Below are 19131 nucleotides of genomic sequence, written 5' to 3'. Positions count from 1 at the left end.
GCCGACAGCTTCGCTGCATATTATGAGGCCCTCTACGCGCCACGGGAATGTTTGGAAGCGGAGGTCGTACAACGCTTTATCGATGACCTTCCACCTAGGGCCGTCACTGAAGAGGCGCGCGAAGTCTTAGATCGCCCCCTGTCGGACGAGGAGCTCGCCACAGCGCTGGGTGAACTGAACCCGGGCAAGGCTCCGGGGCCGAATGGGTTCCCTAGCGAGTTCTTTAAACACTTCATGACTCAGCTGAGCCCACACTTTCGTCCGGCCATAGAGGAGGCACAGGAGACCGGCTCGCTGCTGCCGGACTTGCGCCATGCAGAGGTGGTGGTTTTTTTTAAGCCTGGGCGACCACCAGAGGCTCATGCGTCCTATCGCCCGATATCTCTGCTCAACACAGGGGCCAAGATACTAGCCAAGGCCCTCGCTAATAGACTCAAGCCGTACATTATCGACCTGGTACATTCAGACCAGGCTGGTTTTATGCCACAGCGGGCTACACGCCATAATATACGACGGGCGCAGGTCGTGGTGTCGGCCTGGAGAAGGTTGGTTGAACAGGCAGCGCTGTTCTTAGCCGACATGGATAGGGCATTCGATTCCCTAAGCTGGACGTATCTTTTCTCTCTCTTGGGGCGTCTCAATCTGGGCCCTCGTTTCCTGGCATATGTGCGGCTCCTCTATACGGATCTAACGGCGACGGTGTGGGTGGGGGGGGGAGCGATTTCACGCTCCTTTCGGCTGGAGCGTGGGACGAGACAGGGCTGCCCCCTCTCCCCCTATCTCTTCGCCCTGGCTATGGAGCCTCTCGCGGCGTGGGTGAGGATGGACGCTCAGCTCTGGGGGTTCCAGTGGGCGGGTGGCGTGACGGATAGAATAGCGGTGTACGCCGATGATGTCCTCTTTTTTCTTACCAATCTGGAGCGCTCAGGGCCTAGGCTCCTGCGAATTCTGCAAATTTTCGGCGAAACTTCTGGGTTATACTTAAATCCTCGAAAATCAACATTATGGATTCTGGGCGGCCCGCAGCAGATTGGGTGGGGACTGGGCGGGGGAGCTCCAAATAGCCACAGATGGCATGAGATACTTGGGAGTGTTCCTGTCGGAGGACGCCATCGTTGCTATGGAACGTAACATTACCCCGGTGTGGGAGCGTACACGAGAAGACATTAAAGTTTGGTCCAGAATGCCACTCTCCATCCATGGTCGGTCGGCCATCTTTAAGATGGTGGCACTTCCATGTTTGATTTACCAACTACAGAATCACCCGACTCAGGTTGCGTTGACTTGGTTCAGGCGCCTTAACTCGGCGCTCAGCCGATTTCTGTGGGAGGGTGGTGCGGCGTGAGTTGCCCTGCGGACCTGCTTCCGGTCAACCTATACCGGGGGCTTGGCCACCTCGGACGTCCTCTCCTATTACCAGGCGTCCCACTTGTTGGTCCTCAACGACTGGTGGTATGCTGACAGAGGCGACCCCCGCCTACGCAGTTGAGAGGGCCTTGATGGGCACAGTATCCGTCCATACACTATTATACTCAGCACCGCTCAGGAAGGCTCTGCCATTGGTTACACAGGTGGTTTTCCAGGTCTGGAGGCAGACGCTACGTAGAATGGGTTGGTGGAATGTGCTAACCCGGGAGACCCCGCTTTGGCATAATGGCCGCCTTCCCCAGTTGGCCTCCTTGATGGGCTTTCGGGGCTGGGATGCGATTGGCATCTCTACCTTGGGTGATGTCATGTCCAGGGGCGTGCTCAAGTCCTTTGATGATCTGTGTGTAGAATACAAGATGCCGAGGACCCAGTTCTATAAATACCTTCAATTTCGACATGCTCTGACACCGTATGTAGCGGGGTTGGAGAACCTGCCTGAATTTTGCCCGATAGAGGCCAAAGTCTTTATGGGGGAGTTACCGGACAAGAAATTGTCCCGAATATACCAGACCGTGGTCAGACACTGCACCACTGACCTGCAGCACCTCAGAACAACATGGGAACAAGACGTTGGGGACATGGATGAGGAGGATTGGGTGGAGACACTGGAGAGCCCTAGGGGAGCGGCAATATCCACGCGCCTGCGACTCATACAATTTAGGTACTTACACCGCACATATTATACTAGGCAGCGCTTGTGGAGGGCAGGTCTAATTGCATCCCCAGACTGCCTTAGGTGCGGGACGGAGGTTGGAACGCTTCTCCATACAGTGTGGGAGTGCAGGGCGTTGCAGAGATTCTGGACAGGAGTGCTTCGGTGCCTGGATGAGGTCCTCGCGTGGGTACTTCAGAGAGACCCTAAACTGACTTTGCTGCATGTTATGGCTGGGGTGGGAGGCAACAGGTACAAGCGTCATTTGCTCCTATTGGGATTAACCTTGGCTAAACGAGACATTGCTCGATCATGGAAGGCGTCCCAGGCTCCCTCTCTAGCGGCCTGGAAGCGGGGCATGGACTTCTGCATGGGGATGGAGCAGCCTTTCTTTGTGGCCAGGGGGTGCCCGCTCTAACATTATAGGGTTTGAAAACGGTGGGCGGACTATCGCGGGCTGGAACTAGACCCGCCTCCCGAGGACACCGCAGACCAGCCTCGGATTTAGCCGGACTACCTGGGCAATACATCGCAACTGTCAGTGCATGTGATATACTATGTACTGAAAGTGTTTTATCTGGCAGAGCAGGCAGCAGCGCGCAGGGGGGGAGGGAGTTGTGGGGGGAAGGGGGGGGGGGCAGTTTGTTGTATCCTTGATTTGCATCTCTTCATTTTCCTCTTTATATAATGTCACAAATGAAAACGATTGCATGTAAACTCAGATCAATGATGATGGTGATCGACTCTGGGTGACAGAGCGTTACAGAATATATACCTGATATGCACTCAATAAAAATCTGTTTTAAAAAAATATATATCAGGATACAGAAATATTGGAAATGAAAATTAAATATTGTGACACAAAAATATCATGATGCAGAAATATCGTTGACAAGAATATTGTTTTTTGAGGTAAATAATATGGTTATAAATAAAATCGATGTTTTTAATAAAAAAAATTCTAATATAGTGGTTAAAAATACAGTTAGTACAAATATTGTAATGTGTTTCAGTTGTGTTAACCCCTTAACTGCTCTGCCTTTCCTTCTCCCACCCCATAGGCCCCAATGTTGAGCCCTTTTTCGGCTATTTAAGGTAGTCGGTGCACAGCATAGGGCTCCATAACTTATTTCCACATAAAGTATCTTTGCCAAAATGGTGCCCTTCTTTTTCCAACATCCTGGGAATTGTAAAGGTATACAGAGTTTGTGGATTCCTCCGGAGTGGACAGAGAAAATAAATTAAATATGGTTAGATTTTGAGTTTTGAGGGAAAAATAGCAAAAAATTGCCCTGGATAAAAGTGTCTCTTTTTTTCTTTAAAAAAGGCATCAACAAACAGATTTCTGTTCTAAAGTCACCTTCTTCCCAGATTTCTGAAACTAGTAGAGCCAAATAAAAATAAAATGTTTACCTCAGTCTTGCATTTTTTAAATAGGTAGATCCTTTTTTCTATTTTTGTGCTCAAATCCTACTTCCAGTTTGGGGTGGAAACCAGTTTGAAACCAATGGGTGATCCAGGAAAGCTATAGATTTCTGGATAGTAGGCACAATTCTGAATTTATCAAGGGCTCATCAGTGTAGATCCTCAAGGTTTTCCAAAAGAAATAAGTCGGAACCACTCACGAGTCCATTCACAAGAGCTCCCATTGACCTTGATTTGATCTGTTACTGTTATGGGCATTAGGCCCAGCCTCACAAGTGGCATAGTGTTTTTTTCTGCACATTTGGGGTTACACTTGGTGGGAAGAATTTTGTGGATGCCTGCGGATTACAGAAGTTTTTTTACAGAAATTCAAGGAAAATTAGTGATTTCAGGCAAAGATTGAGGTTTGCAGGGCATAGTGGAAAAGAAAACCTTGAGCTATCCATGCAAGTCATGCCACCCTGTAATCTCCTAGTTGTCTATTTTCAAAAGTGTCTGTGGTTTTTAATGGGTGGCAGCCAAGCATGACCTCAAATCCTACAGCTAGCTCTATTGCTGATCTCTCCAAGTAGCGCTCTAGGGCCTTTTGTGTCAAGGTCTCTTGGGGCCCACCTACATTAGTGAGATACCACTTTTATCGAGTAACTTGATGGAATGCTGTGTGGTTGGACATTTATGGTTCCATGCATATTCCCGAAATGCCCTCACAGAAACATGAGGAAAATGTGTGTTTTTAGTCAAAGCTTGAGGTTTGCAGGGCATTGCGGGTTAGAAAATGGTGTGGAATCCAAGCAAAAAACACTACCCTGAACTCTTCCGGATGTCTGATTTTCAGGAACTGTCTGGGTCTGGTAGGTTAAAAACCTTATCCACCCCTAAGTAGGGGCAGGAAGTCTATTGGGCCCTGGGTGGGGTGAAGCACCAGCCCATGCCAATGGGGGCCTCCCCCCCAAATAAATATAACATTAGTCCAGTACCTAGTGTCTAGTGGGGTAATTGCCCCCATCCATCCCCAGGGGGGCAAAAAGGTTTCCTGCTTTCTTTTTGATTTGGGGGGACGGCCATGCCCGTGATGGACAGCCCCAACCCTATCCTTCTTTTAAAAACAAGTCCCTGGTATCTGGCGAGTTTCTGACACCCTAGGGGAGGGATCCGGTGTAATTCCCCAATTCTCCCCAGGGCAGAAAGACCGAGGACCCATTTAGTTGGGGGCAAGGCAATGCCCATGGTTGGTAGCCCCCACCTCTACATTTTTTTAAAGCATTCCCTCGTGTCTAGGGAAATGTCTGCCGGGGGGGTTGCTGATAGGGGGAAATTACCCCCATCCCCCCCCCCCCCCCTTTGTGGGACAGAAAGAATGATGCTGTATGTAAATGGGGTGGGGGAATGGCCATGCCTATGTTGGGCAGCCCCCGCCTTTGTATTTAAAAAAAAGTCCTTTGCTTAGTGTCTAGTGAGCTTTCTGTCACTTGGGGGCAGATTGGGGGTAATTACCCCCCAGGGAGGGCAGAAACACTGATGCTCCATTTAAATGGGGTGGTGACATGGTCATGCCCATGGTTGGATGCCCCTCTCTGATATTATAAAAAAAGAATCTGATCACTGGCATCTAGTGGGTTTTCTGCCTTCCGGGGGGCAGAGTGGGAGTAATTACTCCTATCCACACCCCTAGGGGAGGAGAAAGACTGATGCCTACTTAAATGGGGTGGTGGCATGGCCATGCCCATAATGGGCACACCCCACCCCTATATTTTAAAAAATAAATGCTTTCCCTGGCTTCTAGTCAGTTTTCTGCCCCGTGGGGGACAGAAAGACTGGTGTCCCATTTAGAAGGGGTAGGGGCATGGCCATGCCCATGGTGGTCAGCCACCACCCTTATATTTAAAAAAATCCTTTCCCTGGTGTCTAGTGGGTTTTCTGCCTTTCCCCCAGGGGGCAGATCGAGGGTACGTAACGCCAGGAGGGGGCAGAAAGACAGCTGTACTTAAATATAGTGGTGGAAGCACAAACCCTTGCCTAAGGGGCTACTCCTCTACCCCTGGTGACTAGTGGGTGGATCCCTGCATGTGGATTGCTCTCCTGTGGCGATCCCCAATCTGGGATCGACTGGGAAGACTTGCATTGGAAAGGGGCAATTCTCCCCTTTCCACCGATACCTCTCCTACCCCAATCAGTACTCGGGAGCTGCGATATGCCTCCTCTCCCCCCAGTACTGATTCAGTGAAAGTAAAAGGAGGCCTTCGCTTGGATTTACTTTCACTTTACTGTAATGACATCAGCGAACACTGAGCGCTGATCATCATTACACAAAGTTTACAAAAAAACCTCAGGCTGCCCAGGAAGCTCTTTCTAAGCAACCTGAGCTTAACTGAAATTACGACTTCCTCTGGTGCAGCACACCGGACGACCCTTTATTTATTTCATCAGCTTGACCTGCCACCCGCACCCAAGAAGTTAATTTTATGTGTCCTTATTGTTTATATTAATGTTATGATTTGTTTTTAAAATATAGTTAGTAATTTTAAGTGATTTAGAATTATGTATTCATTTTTAATAGTAATTAATAGTATTGTAGCAGGTTGGTAGGCTTGTAGGGAGATGGGGTACAAAGTTAATTAGGTAATAAATAATTAAGAATTATTCATTGTATTTAATTTTATTATATGATTGATATATATTATGTAATTTATGTACTACTGATTTATTTCCATTATATGTTATTTTTGAGCTGGTTTGCACAGACGTGGGTCCCGTACTCGCTACACCACTGGATTCAAGCTAGCCTGGCTGATGAAGGGTGATTCTCTGAAACCGGTCCCAGGATGCTTGTTTCCTGTCCAGGGAGGACCTGGCTTGGCAGTTCAGGCTGAACCGTTCCCTCAAGGAACAGGGTCAAGACTGATTTGCATATGGCTGGGTACAAACTGGGGTGGTGTGGTGAGCAAAAGAATAATAGATTTAACACAGATCAGTGTGACTGATGGTGAATGTTTGCAATGTCCAGCATTCTGCCCATTAATTGTTTATTTTGTGTTAGGTGTGTAGGGGCATAGGGTGAGAATTTAATTAAGTAATAATTAATTAACAATTAAATGTTAATCATTAAATTGATTTTTATTATATAATTTATGGAATATTTGTTTATTTTACTTAGATTTTAGTTGAGGGTTGCTAGATGTGTAGTGCTGTAAGATGGGAATTAATTAAGTAATAATTAATCAACAATTTATTCTAATGGTTGATTAAATATTTAATTGAATTTTAACAAGGTACATTGTGGAATACTTATTTGATTTAATTCTATGTTTTTATATATAGTGTAACATAATGTACATCATATTAATTTATGTAAGCTTTACATTTATCACTACAAATATGTATACATTTTCATATTAATAAATGTACCATACTTAAAAAAATAATATTAATTAACATACATGTTTTATTTATTGTAGTATGTATACACATAGTAATACATTTAAAATATGAATATTAATATAACATACTATACGTATTTTTATTAATTATTTTACACTATAAATGTATTTATATAAATACAAACATATATTAGTATGTTTATATTAGTATATATTTACACATAATAATAAATATTAGTGGACTATATTTAATATGCAGTTATATTACATGTATATATTAAAATATTTGCAATGTACTACTTTAACCTATATTTATATTAAAAACTCGATATTGCTGTCTATTTTTGGTAGATATTAGTGTCAACGATATTTTTTCATATATATTTTTATTTTTACCTTTATAAGTATAAGAGCACAATACTGTGGTAAACAATACTTTTCACACAATATTTTTGTCAACGATATTGTTTACCACAATATTGTGTCAGTGATCCATGCTCTCTTAGCTGGTGTTATGTAGGACTTGTGGTTCCCACCACATATTGGCTGCCAATTTTTTTTTTTTTATTTGCAGGAGGGTTTAAAGTTCTACCTGCAATAGCCTCAGAGTGCTTTCTCAATTGTTTATCTCAGCTGTTAGTAGTCTCTCGTCGTGCCCCATAAAGATGAGGCCATAACGCAGTTAAATATAAATCTGAATGATTATCGTTCAGAGCAGGGCTTGACAAAATGAATTCTTCCCGAAATTAATGTTATAAAAATGCTGGCTATTTCAAACAAGGACGATGCAATAAGAAAAGAAAAGTTCAGATGTGTTCTGGTTGTTGTGTTTGTGTGGTTATTCCTTGTCTGCTCAATAAAACCCTTTTACATTGGAAGATGGGTGACTGAGGCATTCATAATTTCACCATTACATTTCCCACTGGCTGAAAAGGCCTTTCTTTCTATTAATAAAACACTTGCTGCCCCAGAGCGCTCCACGCTCAAAAACATAAAAGAAATGTCCTCGCTCACTCCCGAACCTGGATGCTTGTCAACAGGAGGTGGATTTGACTCGGCTTCATCTCACTCGAAAGTCTCACTTTTTGTATATCTAAATGTCTGGTAACTACAGCTGCCTCCATGAGCCAGACTTTAAGGATTGGATTTAGAATGAAACTCTTTACCTCATAATTGCAAAAGTATATAGTATGTACGGGAACTGCACCACTAATAAAAGCTTTTCATTTATCTCGGGTAAGGTAAGATCCATTAACAATTGATTGATAAACTGTTTATCTAGAATATATTTGGTGAGGCAGGAAAGTGCCCTAAAAGTGTACTGTGAGCGCGGCACATGCCCCTCAAATAAGTACGCCCCTTTTAAGAGCATGGCTAGTTGAGTGAGAGTGATGGTCTCAGCTGGTGTGTCTACGTCCTAAATAGTAGGTGCTGTTTCCTGCCAACACAAGGGAAAAGAGAATTGAGTCAGGACATGTATGTTTTCGCCACCATTCACATTTGCGAATGGCTTACCATCATATTTAATCTGATGGTAATCTGTGAATATTTTGCGACCTGTCTTTGGTCTCGAAACATTCATACACACCACTGTGATTCGGTATTAGAAAGGGACACCCTAAACACGGTCTTTCATAATAGCGACTCGCAAACCTATTGTTAGATTCGGTAACAGGTTACCGATTCATAAAATTGAGGTTGGTGCATTGGAAAAACCTTTTTTGCATTTGCAAATGGCCCGGTTCTGTGAATCGGCCTATTTGCAAACACAAAATAGCTTCATACATGTGGCCCTAAGAGCTAAAGAAGACATCTTGGAGAAGATCCCTCCATCCCCCATTTCTTTGCCATGCCATCACCTGCTCTGTGTAGACAAGAGTGACACAGAAGAAGTGACCACTGCCTTTCTAGAAGTCATTACCTAGGCCCAGAGTACCACTACCCAGAAACGCCTCCTCTGAAGATCTTTGTTAACATCCGCACTGAGGCCGCTAGAGGAGCCCTGTTCCTATTTCCTAACACCTTCTTCTCTTTCTCTGTAGGAATGGAAAGGTCATGCTATCTCTGGTGACGGCGGAGAGCGCCTTCCTGACCTCACCATCCTTAGCGACCTGCTGCAAGGAGGACCCTCGGAGCACCAGAGTAAGGTGAGCAAAGAACACTTGTTAGGATTTTCTTTGGTTGCTGCAGGCAGTAACCTGCTGAGATTGAGTTAGTTACTTTTGTGTCATGCATTTCTGGATCCCAGTTTCCAGGAGATTCATACACTTCAATTTCTTCTGAGAAATCTGCTTTTTTTTCCCCTTTTATGAAGTGTTAGCTGTTTTTTTAACTCCTGAGGAGAGAGTGTCGTTTAACCTGTCGGATTGCGAGCAATGTGATTGTTTATTTCAAAACAGGGAAAGCAAACTCTGACACACTCTGACAGTGAAAGAGAGTAGGGGTGGACTGGAGAGAGCCCAGTGGCATGATTCATAGTGATTGCATAAATCTGCTTCCTCCTTGTCTCCTGTGCTCCTGGTTCTGGTGTCTGGACTTTCATTCCCTCCCTGAGTGATTACCAGCATGTTGGCCTTGCTGTCCATTGCCCTGCCTTTTATAGCACAAGAGATTACTCGGGACCATCAGTCAATCACTGCTTATCGACAGCTGCAGCCGGAGCACTCTCCTCTGGCCTTGGTTGCCATTACTGCTGCGAGGACACCCGACCATGCAAAGTGCAAGATTTCCAGGGACTTTCAGAATCAATTTCTGGGTCTCCGGGAGATGCTGGTGAAGCATGTGTAAAGCTCTGATCTTCTTCAACATAAATACTTTAGGATTTTAGTAACTCAACAATACAGGACAAGGGGTCATGGTGCTGGGCTCTGCCTTTATGCAGTAAGAGGCACCCACTAACATATACTTGAGCGTTTTTACAGAGAGCGTACACACAGGAAAGAGTTTGGGGATCTTTAGAGAAACAGTGCAAGAAGCACTTGACATTTGTGTAGGGGTGAGTGGCTTCTGGATAGCAGGGGTGCAGTAGCTTCTGTTTCTGTTTAGGGGCGGCGCTGGCGGAAACAAGGGTAGAGCAGGAAGGGTGGGTATGGGATATATCAGCCACATATCTTTTCTCCTTGCTGTCCACAACTTATGCCTGCACTCTGAGCACACGGGTGCTGTGGTTTTGCCTGCACACCCACTGATGTAGCCAGACCAGAGTAGAGAGGAACGCTAAGAAGAGAGTGAGGGAGAAACCAGAAACCTTTAGAACGCTGGGGCATAAGCAGACACAAGAACCATAACAAGGCTACTCAGTTAGAACAAACACGTCTGATAAGTCACTTACAGCTACTCCAATTAACCCACATGGAATAGAGGAGGGAATTAAACCTTTGACAGTTTTCTTTCTTGGGCAGACAGGCACTAGTACATTTATTTAAAATGGGTCCGATTTTACATTCTACCGACCCTGCTTGTGTGCTGGGATTTTTAGGATCTGGGTAGTCTTTTTGATATCTAAATCAAGTCACTCTGATAATTTACATTATTGACATCTGGAGCATGGCGATTTTAAATATGACTCCTTGTTTTTGAGGTATAAAATAACCCAAGGGGTTTTTCAGATTTAAGATTATACATTTTTTTAAACATAGCACAATCAGCTTTTGACAAAGTCAAAAGTCAAAAATTTTTATTTTGTTTCGGTACTCTTTCGAGGACCACAAAATTATTTAAAAGAAAAATACATTTGTTTTTACATACAAATTAATACATTTTCAATGAAGTTTTCAAAAATTTAAAAATTCTATAACAGACATATTCGTTTGGTGGCTTAACGCATACAGATATAAAATCCTTTGCATTGACAATCCTGCAAGACCGATATATGGGCTCTAAGCATAATAACCTAGCAGTAACAACATTTATATTTGGACATATAAAGAACAGATGTTCTAAATTCTGTTTACCCCCCTGACATAGGTTACATTGCGAGGTACTGTTCTGTCTCCAGGAAGAGGTAAAAGCTAATACGGGGAGTATACCCAAACGTAACATCATAATCGTGCGCCTTGCGCCATGGGTAAGAGTATATTCCAAATACAGCTGTTTTTGCTTATATTCTTGGGAGTCAGCATAAATCTTATACATAGATAGTTTAGTACAGTGGGAATGATCAAGCTCGTAACTCAATTTGGGAGCAAAGTTTTTTAGAAATAGTTTAAGTTGTACAGGTGTCCATGATATCAACATTTCTGCACTAATTTTTGCTAAACGGAAAGCCTCTCCCATGTTTTTAGAAAATATAGAATTAGTAGAGTCCTTACTAAAAGTCTCAATTTTTAACAAATGTCGTAGGGTGCCCTCTTTGGAATGGAGAAGGTTATGGGCCCACCTAATGAGGCTTGCTACTGATGTCGCATATGCGCTTGTGATCGAACATTCCAGTCTTAGTGCCTGTACAGGTGTTGAATTGGAAGCTTTCAATAACTTTTTTAGTATTTTGCCTTCATTTAAGTCCATATAACTCCATTGTTTTAGGGGAATATATTCAGAGGCATATGATAGAACCGGGGGGATCTTAGCTCTATAGATTTTTATTAGTGCTGAAAAATGCCTGCTTCCAGTGGTCGTATACAGGCGTGACATGGCCCCAGCATGTAGATCACTTTTCCTTTTTAAATGGTTAATTTGTTTGCTGTTACTCATGTTATGTGAGAAAATTCTACCTAGATAGGTATATTCCTTTGTCTGTTCCAACATCTCTCCTCCCAGTTTCCATTGGTACTTCACATCTTTTTTCTTTTTTGAAAATGCAACTACTTTAGTTTTACTTGTATTTGGAATTAAAAAATGATCTTTAGAGTAGTTGTATAAGATATCTAGAAGACTTTGAAGTCCAAAAGGTGTTAGATCGAACATGACTATATCGTCCGCATACAGCAAAGCATGTATGCGCTGAGCGGCAATTTTCGGTGGAGTGCATAGCCCTTGTTGTAGGTGCGATGGTAGGTCACTCAGATATAGAGAGAATAGAATCGGGGCCAAAAGACACCCTTGCTTTAGGCTTTAGTATTATCTTTGACAGGCCCCTATCACTCCCCATTTGAACTCGGCACCAGGTATTACTATGCAGGTTCACAATTAGTTGTAATAGCGGTTCAGGGATACCCATCTTTCTCAATTTTGTCCATAGGGTCGGTCTATCCACCCTATCAAAGGCAGTAGAGTAATCTATAAACGCTGCATATATTGGTTGAGATTTTCCAGTTACGTATTTATCTAGTAAAGTTTGAAAAATAGCTATATTGTCCGTAACTGAATGGTTCGATCGGAACCCAGCCTGAAACATGGGAATTAGTCCCAGCGAAAATGCCCAAGATTTCAGCCGGTCCAGTATTTCTGCAGCAAAGATCTTACCACCAGCATCCATTAGAGCTATTTGTCTATAGTTTCCAGCTGTACTCCTTTTTCCTTTTTTATATATTGGAATTATTATGCTTCCTTTCCAAGAGTTTGGAATGTTCCCAGAGTCAAATATGTAATTAAATAATGGCGCGAGCATCTGGCCCCATGCTTTTTGGTCAGTTTGATAAACCTTGATAGGAATCTGATCAGGATGCACCTGTACTTCTTGCCTTTTTGATGTTCATGGCAATTGACACTGCCGAGGTCTTGGTGAGTTTTATGTCTTTGGTTACCATATCTTGTTCAATATCCTTTCTCACCATTATGTTCAGATTGGGTTTGTATAGATCACTTAAGAATATACCCCAGTCTTCCTCTGAGACCGGGATTGCTTCTAACTTCTTTTTAGTTCCTGTCATCTTCGCTATCAAAGACCAATATTTTCGTTGATTGCATTGCTTGGCTGCTAGTTGGATGTCAATCCAATTACGATCCTGCTTCAATTTTTCCTGTTTAGCCCTTTGTCTTCGAATTTGATTCTTTAGTCTGTTTATTTCAACTTTATTTACTGACGAGTAAGTCAAGTACTGGGCTCGAATCAACCTGTTGAGTTTTTTTATAGTTGGCTGATTGCAATTTTTGTTCTTGCTGACACGTTTTCTTTGTGTTGGTCTGTCCTGTTTTAATTTACTTTGTATGGCGTGTTTAAGTTCATTCATTATAATTTCATAGTTCTTTATGGGGTCATCCGAGTAGATGGCAGTTAACAGTTGAGTTTGTGTTATTAGTACATTCAAATAGTCCAAATTTTCCGCACCCCAATAAATCCGTCGCTGGACTGTGTTTACTTCCATTATGGGTTTATAGAATATTGGCTCATTCTGGAAAGTAGTTTGTGCCGTCCAGAGTGTCGTTAAACGTAGGAGTGCATGATCACTTTCCTCATTGAATTTAATGGACAATTGAGTAATTTGTTCCTTTACTTCATTCCCACATATGAAGTAATCGAGAATAGAGGGAACTCCTCTATCTATTGATGTTGATCTTCAAGGATGTTAATTATGGTCTCTAATAGATGGTCAAATAAAGGGTTATATTTTTTATTTGGTGGAGCATAAATATTAAAGAGTAATGTTTTCTTGTGGGTATCCGATGGTTGTGATTTAAGTTGTACTTTGATACATTGTAGGTTATGTGAATATGTATCAATTATTTCTTGTGACCAAGAATAATCTTCTTTCAGCAGAATTGCCATACCTCCTTTCGCATGACCCCTTTTGGATTTTTGTGCTGGGGTATCATATACATAATATCCTTTTTGCGTGAAGGGAGTTGTTGACCATGTTTCCTGCAGGGCAAGAATATCCGGATGTTCATTAGTTGCAACTTTCATTTTGTTGGTGGTTTTCCCGGCCAGATTCCATGATGAAAGCTTCAAACCTTTGCTAAACCTGATGTTGTTGTGGTTTGTCCATTTTTTTTACTGTTTAAGGCTTCTGATAACCACGCCCAAGATTTTAGGGTGTTCTCTTTATCATTTGGATTAGTGTCCCGGGACCAAACCGACCTTTCGCCATGCATTACTTGTATTTTGAGTATATCTTTTCTCATATTATTTAATGCAGATTCTCCCCAATCTGAACTGAGGATATTATTAGTATGCGATTGTCTAATTACTGCTTTATTTTGTAAATTGGTTTTGATTTCTGGTATTGGGATGACATCATAGCCATTCTTGTGTAGAATTTCCTTCTCTCTTATGATTATACCAGGGAGAACTGGGGAAAAGAAAGACACTTGTACTAATTTGTCATTTTCTTTTTTCGGGAAGCGTACTAGGTCAATTTCTTTACTTGTCAGAGAGTTCAGGGATGGTATTTCTTGTAATAGATTAATTATTCTTCCACGATTGAGCGGCATATTGTCAGTGGGAAAAAGTTCTTCTATTGTTAAATGTTTTGTTTGATTTCCTTCCCACTGCCATGTTTTGTATTCTTGTAGTTCTTTTGTATCCTTAGTTTTTTGCCCTGTTGGTCTTATTACTGAGGTCGGACAGTATTCTTCTGCTTTTGGGTTCAGAGGTTTCACCAGTGGTGTTATTTGAGTCGCCGAAGAGTTCACTGAGTTTGTGAAAAAATGTTTTTGAAATTTAAGTTTATTCCCTTTTTTCTTTTGAATTCTTCTAGAGGTTTTCTTCTCTTTTTCTTTCCCACTTTTTCCTCCAGGTCTTTGTTATTTGTGGTCTTTCCCATCTGTTTTGATTCCTGTGCATTGATAACTTTCGTTAAATCTACTTTATTGTCGAGAGCTATCGGACCTGGACTTTTATCGATTTCTTTGTTGGAAAAAATGGGATAGTGTTTGATGTTATTTTCGGTGATGTTTTCATTTTCTTCTCTGAACAGTTTTTTGAGAGAGTAGGTTATAGGAGTTTTTTTCTTTTTTCTTATTTCCTTAATTTTAGTTTCAGATATTATCACATCTGATGTTTGTGTACTTGCGTCTTGCGTTTTTAGAAACCTTGTTCCTTTTTTGCAGCCGTCTTCAGATTGTAATAGGTTGGCCGTTACAGGTTTGTCAGATGTGTCGTTAGAAAGATCTTTTTTCTTTTTTTCTTCCACCAAAAACTTGAGAATACCTATTTGGACATCCAGGGTGTCATCGGAGTTAGTTAGAATTTGACCAAGGTGGGTGAGGACTGATTCCAAAATGTCCTGTAGGGAGAAAAGTGCTTTTGAGAGGGGTGAAACAGTAGCTACCGGAGTTAAATTAGAAAAGTGGGGATCAGTGAGATTGGTTTGATTAATATACAGTTTGGGTGATTTTTCTGGGGAACTGGTAAGTGGCCGATTTGGTCTTAGCGAAGTTACTGATTTTTGTTCTTCCATCATCGTAATATTACTTGCGGAGACCTCCAAGGCTAGTTCGTTATCCTGGTGTTTTATAGGTGTTAATTGAGACATCTCTAGGATTGATTTATGATACTCTTCCGAAAGGGAGATCTTTGCCGGGTTATTCTCTGTGTTTGTTGATCCTTGGTTACAGTTGCTTGGTTCAGAGTGTAACAGTAACTGATGTTCAGATTTATTAATTGAAAGATTTAGCTTTTTTTCTTCTTCAGATGTAAGAAAAGGTGATGGATTTTTCACAGAGAGGGTGGAGAAGTATTTAGTTATTGCCGGAGTACAGGAGATTTGTCCTGGTTTCATTGATTTATCAGCAGATTTTCTGACAGCTGCGTCAGTACCCATACGCTTCATGTAAATTGTTCGCGAACGAAGTTTTTTTAATGCCATCATAAGGAGGTTTAGATTCCAAATAGTCAAATGGACCTGTACTCCTAGATAAGGTGTTAGTGGGGTGGCCCGTCCCGTCCTCGGTCGTCCCCGGACGGCCACAGACGGCCCGCCCTTTGCCCAGGCTTAGCCCGGCGTCCCGCACGCGTCCCGCTAAGCGTCAGGGGGGCGTAATTATAGGCGGAGCAGGGGGCGGGAAGAGACTCCAGGTGCGCTCCGGTGATCCTGCGCTGCTTCCTGGGTCTCGCAGTCCCGGCCCCTGTTACAGCAGCCTCCCACGTAGTCCAAGAGTGATCTTACTCCCTCGCTTCAAGGGACAGCGTCAAGGCAGCAAAGAACACAAAGTGCAGAATGCAGGTAATGCTACGAGCGGCTCCCGCGAAGCGGGGGCCGCGAGCAGTTAGCGAGATAGGCAGCCAATCAGGTCGAGGCAGGGCGAGGCAGGCAGCCAATCAGGGCGAAGCAGGGCGAGGCAGGCAGCCAATCAGGGCGAAGCAGGGGCGGGAAGAGACTCCAGGTGCGCTCCGGTGATCCTGCGCTGCTTCCTGGGTCTCGCAGTCCCGGCCCCTTTTACAGCAGCCTCCCACGTAGTCCAAGAGTGATCTTACTCCCTCGCTTCAAGGGACAGCGTCAAGGCAGCAAAGAACACAAAGTGCAGAATGCAGGTAATGCTACGAGCGGCTCCCGCGAAGCGGGGGCCGCGAGCAGTTAGCGAGATAGGCAGCCAATCAGGTCGAGGCAGGCAGCCAATCAGGGCGAAGCAGGGCGAGGCAGGCAGCCAATCAGGGCGAAGCAGGGGCGGGAAGAGACTCCAGGTGCGCTCCGGTGATCCTGCACTGCTTCCTGGGTCTCGCAGTCCCGGCCCCTGTTACAGCAGCCTCCCACGTAGTCCAAGAGTGATCTTACTCCCTCGCTTCAAGGGACAGCGTCAAGGCAGCAAAGAACACAAAGTGCAGAATGCAGGTAATGCTACGAGCGGCACCCGCGAAGCGGGGGCCGCGAGCAGTTAGCGAGATAGGCAGCCAATCAGGTCGAGGCAGGGCGAGGCAGGCAGCCAATCAGGGCGAAGCAGGGCGAGGCAGGCAGCCAATCGGGGCGAAGCAGGGGCGGGAAGAGACTCCAGGTGCGCTCCGGTGATCCTGCGCTGCTTCCTGGGTCTCGCAGTCCCGGCCCCTGTTACAGCAGCCTCCCACGTAGTCCAAGAGTGATCTTACTCCCTCGCTTCAAGGGACAGCGTCAAGGCAGCAAAGAACACAAAGTGCAGAATGCAGGTAGTGCTACGAGCGGCTTTTGACAAGATTTTCTATAAGCTAGTGAAATTTATTTTTGAGAAAAAGTGCAGGTGATTTTTCGATATATTGCAAAACGTTTTGGCACCGGGGTATTGCATTTTGAAGTGTAGGACTGAAAGAGTTGCGGATCTAGCCTATAGGGTTCTTTGAGGTGCAGTGCAATGGTACTACAGATAATGCCAAGTGATATAATATCTATTGTCTAATTTTTTTGCTGATCTTATAAGCAGAGTTTCAAAATTGGATGCCAGCAAGCAAAGAAAATAGATAGGGGATGCTGAGCAGTCCACATCCAGGAGAGGGCCCTCTAGAGTCTAGACCAAAGTTGGCGCTTTTGAGACTTTGTATAGAGTTGCATGGATTTTTGGGCTACAGGGCTATAAGACAGGTTCTAGAAATCAGACCATTCGAGAGTTATCCATTCCCAGATGCCTTGAATTTCAAAGTTGTCAATTTGTTTGGTTCTACCAGGCTAACTTGCCCAGAAATGTTTCACTGCAGGAATAGCTTTTGCCCCAGTGGAAGCAGCTAATAAAGAATGCAGCTCAACTGGCACTCTTTTCCAGGAAAGAAGCTCAGTGCTTTTATCATGGTTGCTCTGTTCTCAAAAGTGAACTCTTAACTTCTTCCATTCTTCTGCGACGCTACACACGTAGAGTGTGAAAAGTTACTCTTTCAGTTATCAGTGATTACCAGCTTGAAATGTGGTAAAGCTACTTAGAATGCAGATAATTAAGGTCATATTAAAGGAGAGTTATGTATTCCTCCCTGCTCTAACCTAATGTGTCTAATCTGCAAAATGCATTAGGTATAACAAGCTGTTTTGGGCATAAAAGCACCTGCTCATTAGATTTTGGGGCCCCGTTTAGCTGTTTTGAAAGCATGTCCTTTCACTGCTAAATTATCTCGAAATGAGCAAAAATAGGCCCAATAATGCACCTTGCAATCCCTGAACTTTGTTGTTTGGTATGAGATCAATTTGTACACAGAATTGGCTCACAGATGCTTAGCTGCTCATGGTTGCAGATCATGTTTGTAAGAGCTTGAATGTATAGTTGTATGTTTGTGGTAGTTTCATAGTGTGAATCTAGACAAAATGCAGCTGAACACTGTACAGGATGAAAGACAAAAATGTAACAACTCAACAAAAGATTAGAGGCCAAGGTTTGTTCTGACAGTGGAGGTGGATTGTCACTTGCTGGTGATGTAGTGTTCTTTAAAGAGGTTTGTTTTCAGCTCTTTCCTAGATTGGAAAAGGTCTGGAGCTGTCCTAATGGATGCAGGGATTGCATTTCAAAACCATGGGTGTACAAATGGAGAATGCCATTTGCTTTGCTATTTAATTCCGTGCACTTCTTCGTACCAGCCTGATAGGTTTCCTCCTACAAGTGTGCCAACATCACTGAAGGTGGAGAGTCAGTTAGGTAGGGGTGCTGGTCATGACTTTGTAAACGTGCCACTTATTTTGAAGTCGATGCTGGATGGCAAGCTGAGCCAGAGGAATTCCATCAAGGTTGGGGGTCATGTGGCTATTGTTCTGCAGGCCCCATATCCAGTGATTTTTTACTCTAGTGCTGAGCCCATTTTTTACTATTTGTGTTACTTCACATCTATGCCTCCATAACTTTATTCCACATAAGATATCCATGCCAAATTTCCATCCTTTTTTCCCAACATCATGGAGATTCTAATGGTACCCAGGATTTGTAGATTCTCCTGCATGGGACCTAGAAAGCATGCAAAATATGGTAACATTTTGAGTTCCTTCCGAGAATAAGAAACAAGTTTTCCCAAAAAAATGTTCTATTTTGTTTCCTAGATATGGCACCAACGAAAGGTTTACAGATTTCACAACTGTCCCTCACAGAAATGTGAGAAAATGTGTATTTTTAGCCATAGTTTCAGGTTTGTAAGGGCTTCTGGGTAAAATTACCCGGTGAAAGCCACACAAGTCATGCACCCCTGGACCCCTTGGTTGTCTAGTTTTCAGAAAAGGGCGGGTTTGGTAGGTTTCCCTGGGCGGTGGCACTGACAAGCCCCAAAATCCACAAATATCCACATTGAGAAAACTGGACGGTTTCAGTGGAAACATTTGATGTCTCCATGTTGTGTTTTTAGCACTTTCCAATCGTACACGGGCACCCACAAACATTGGGTTCACTTTTGATGTGAAGAAATGTGGAAACGCTGGGTGGTAGTTCAATTTGTGGATCGCAACAGATTTCAGAAATATCCATTGCGAACTGTAAATAAAATAGTAATCTTAGCCA

At 43.5% G+C, this 19131-nt stretch overlaps 1 protein-coding gene across 2 annotated transcripts in view; it reads left to right on the top strand.

Moving 5' to 3' along the window:
- Positions 1-19131, top strand: part of ARHGEF25 (Rho guanine nucleotide exchange factor 25) — a 922723-nt gene that overhangs the window by 566108 nt on the left and 337484 nt on the right. For both annotated transcript variants that reach the window (XM_086966568.1, XM_086966567.1), the window contains one exon: positions 8925-9029. In XM_086966568.1, coding sequence (XP_086822694.1) covers positions 8925-9029 — 105 coding nt within the window. The remainder of the gene's footprint in view (positions 1-8924; positions 9030-19131) is intronic.

The sequence above is a fragment of the Lissotriton vulgaris genome, chromosome 1_1 (genome assembly GCF_964263255.1).
Source record: "Lissotriton vulgaris chromosome 1_1, aLisVul1.2, whole genome shotgun sequence".
Lineage (NCBI taxonomy): Eukaryota > Metazoa > Chordata > Amphibia > Caudata > Salamandridae > Lissotriton > Lissotriton vulgaris.
Note: the sequence above shows the minus strand (reverse complement) of the source record. Positions and strands in the feature narration are given on the sequence as shown.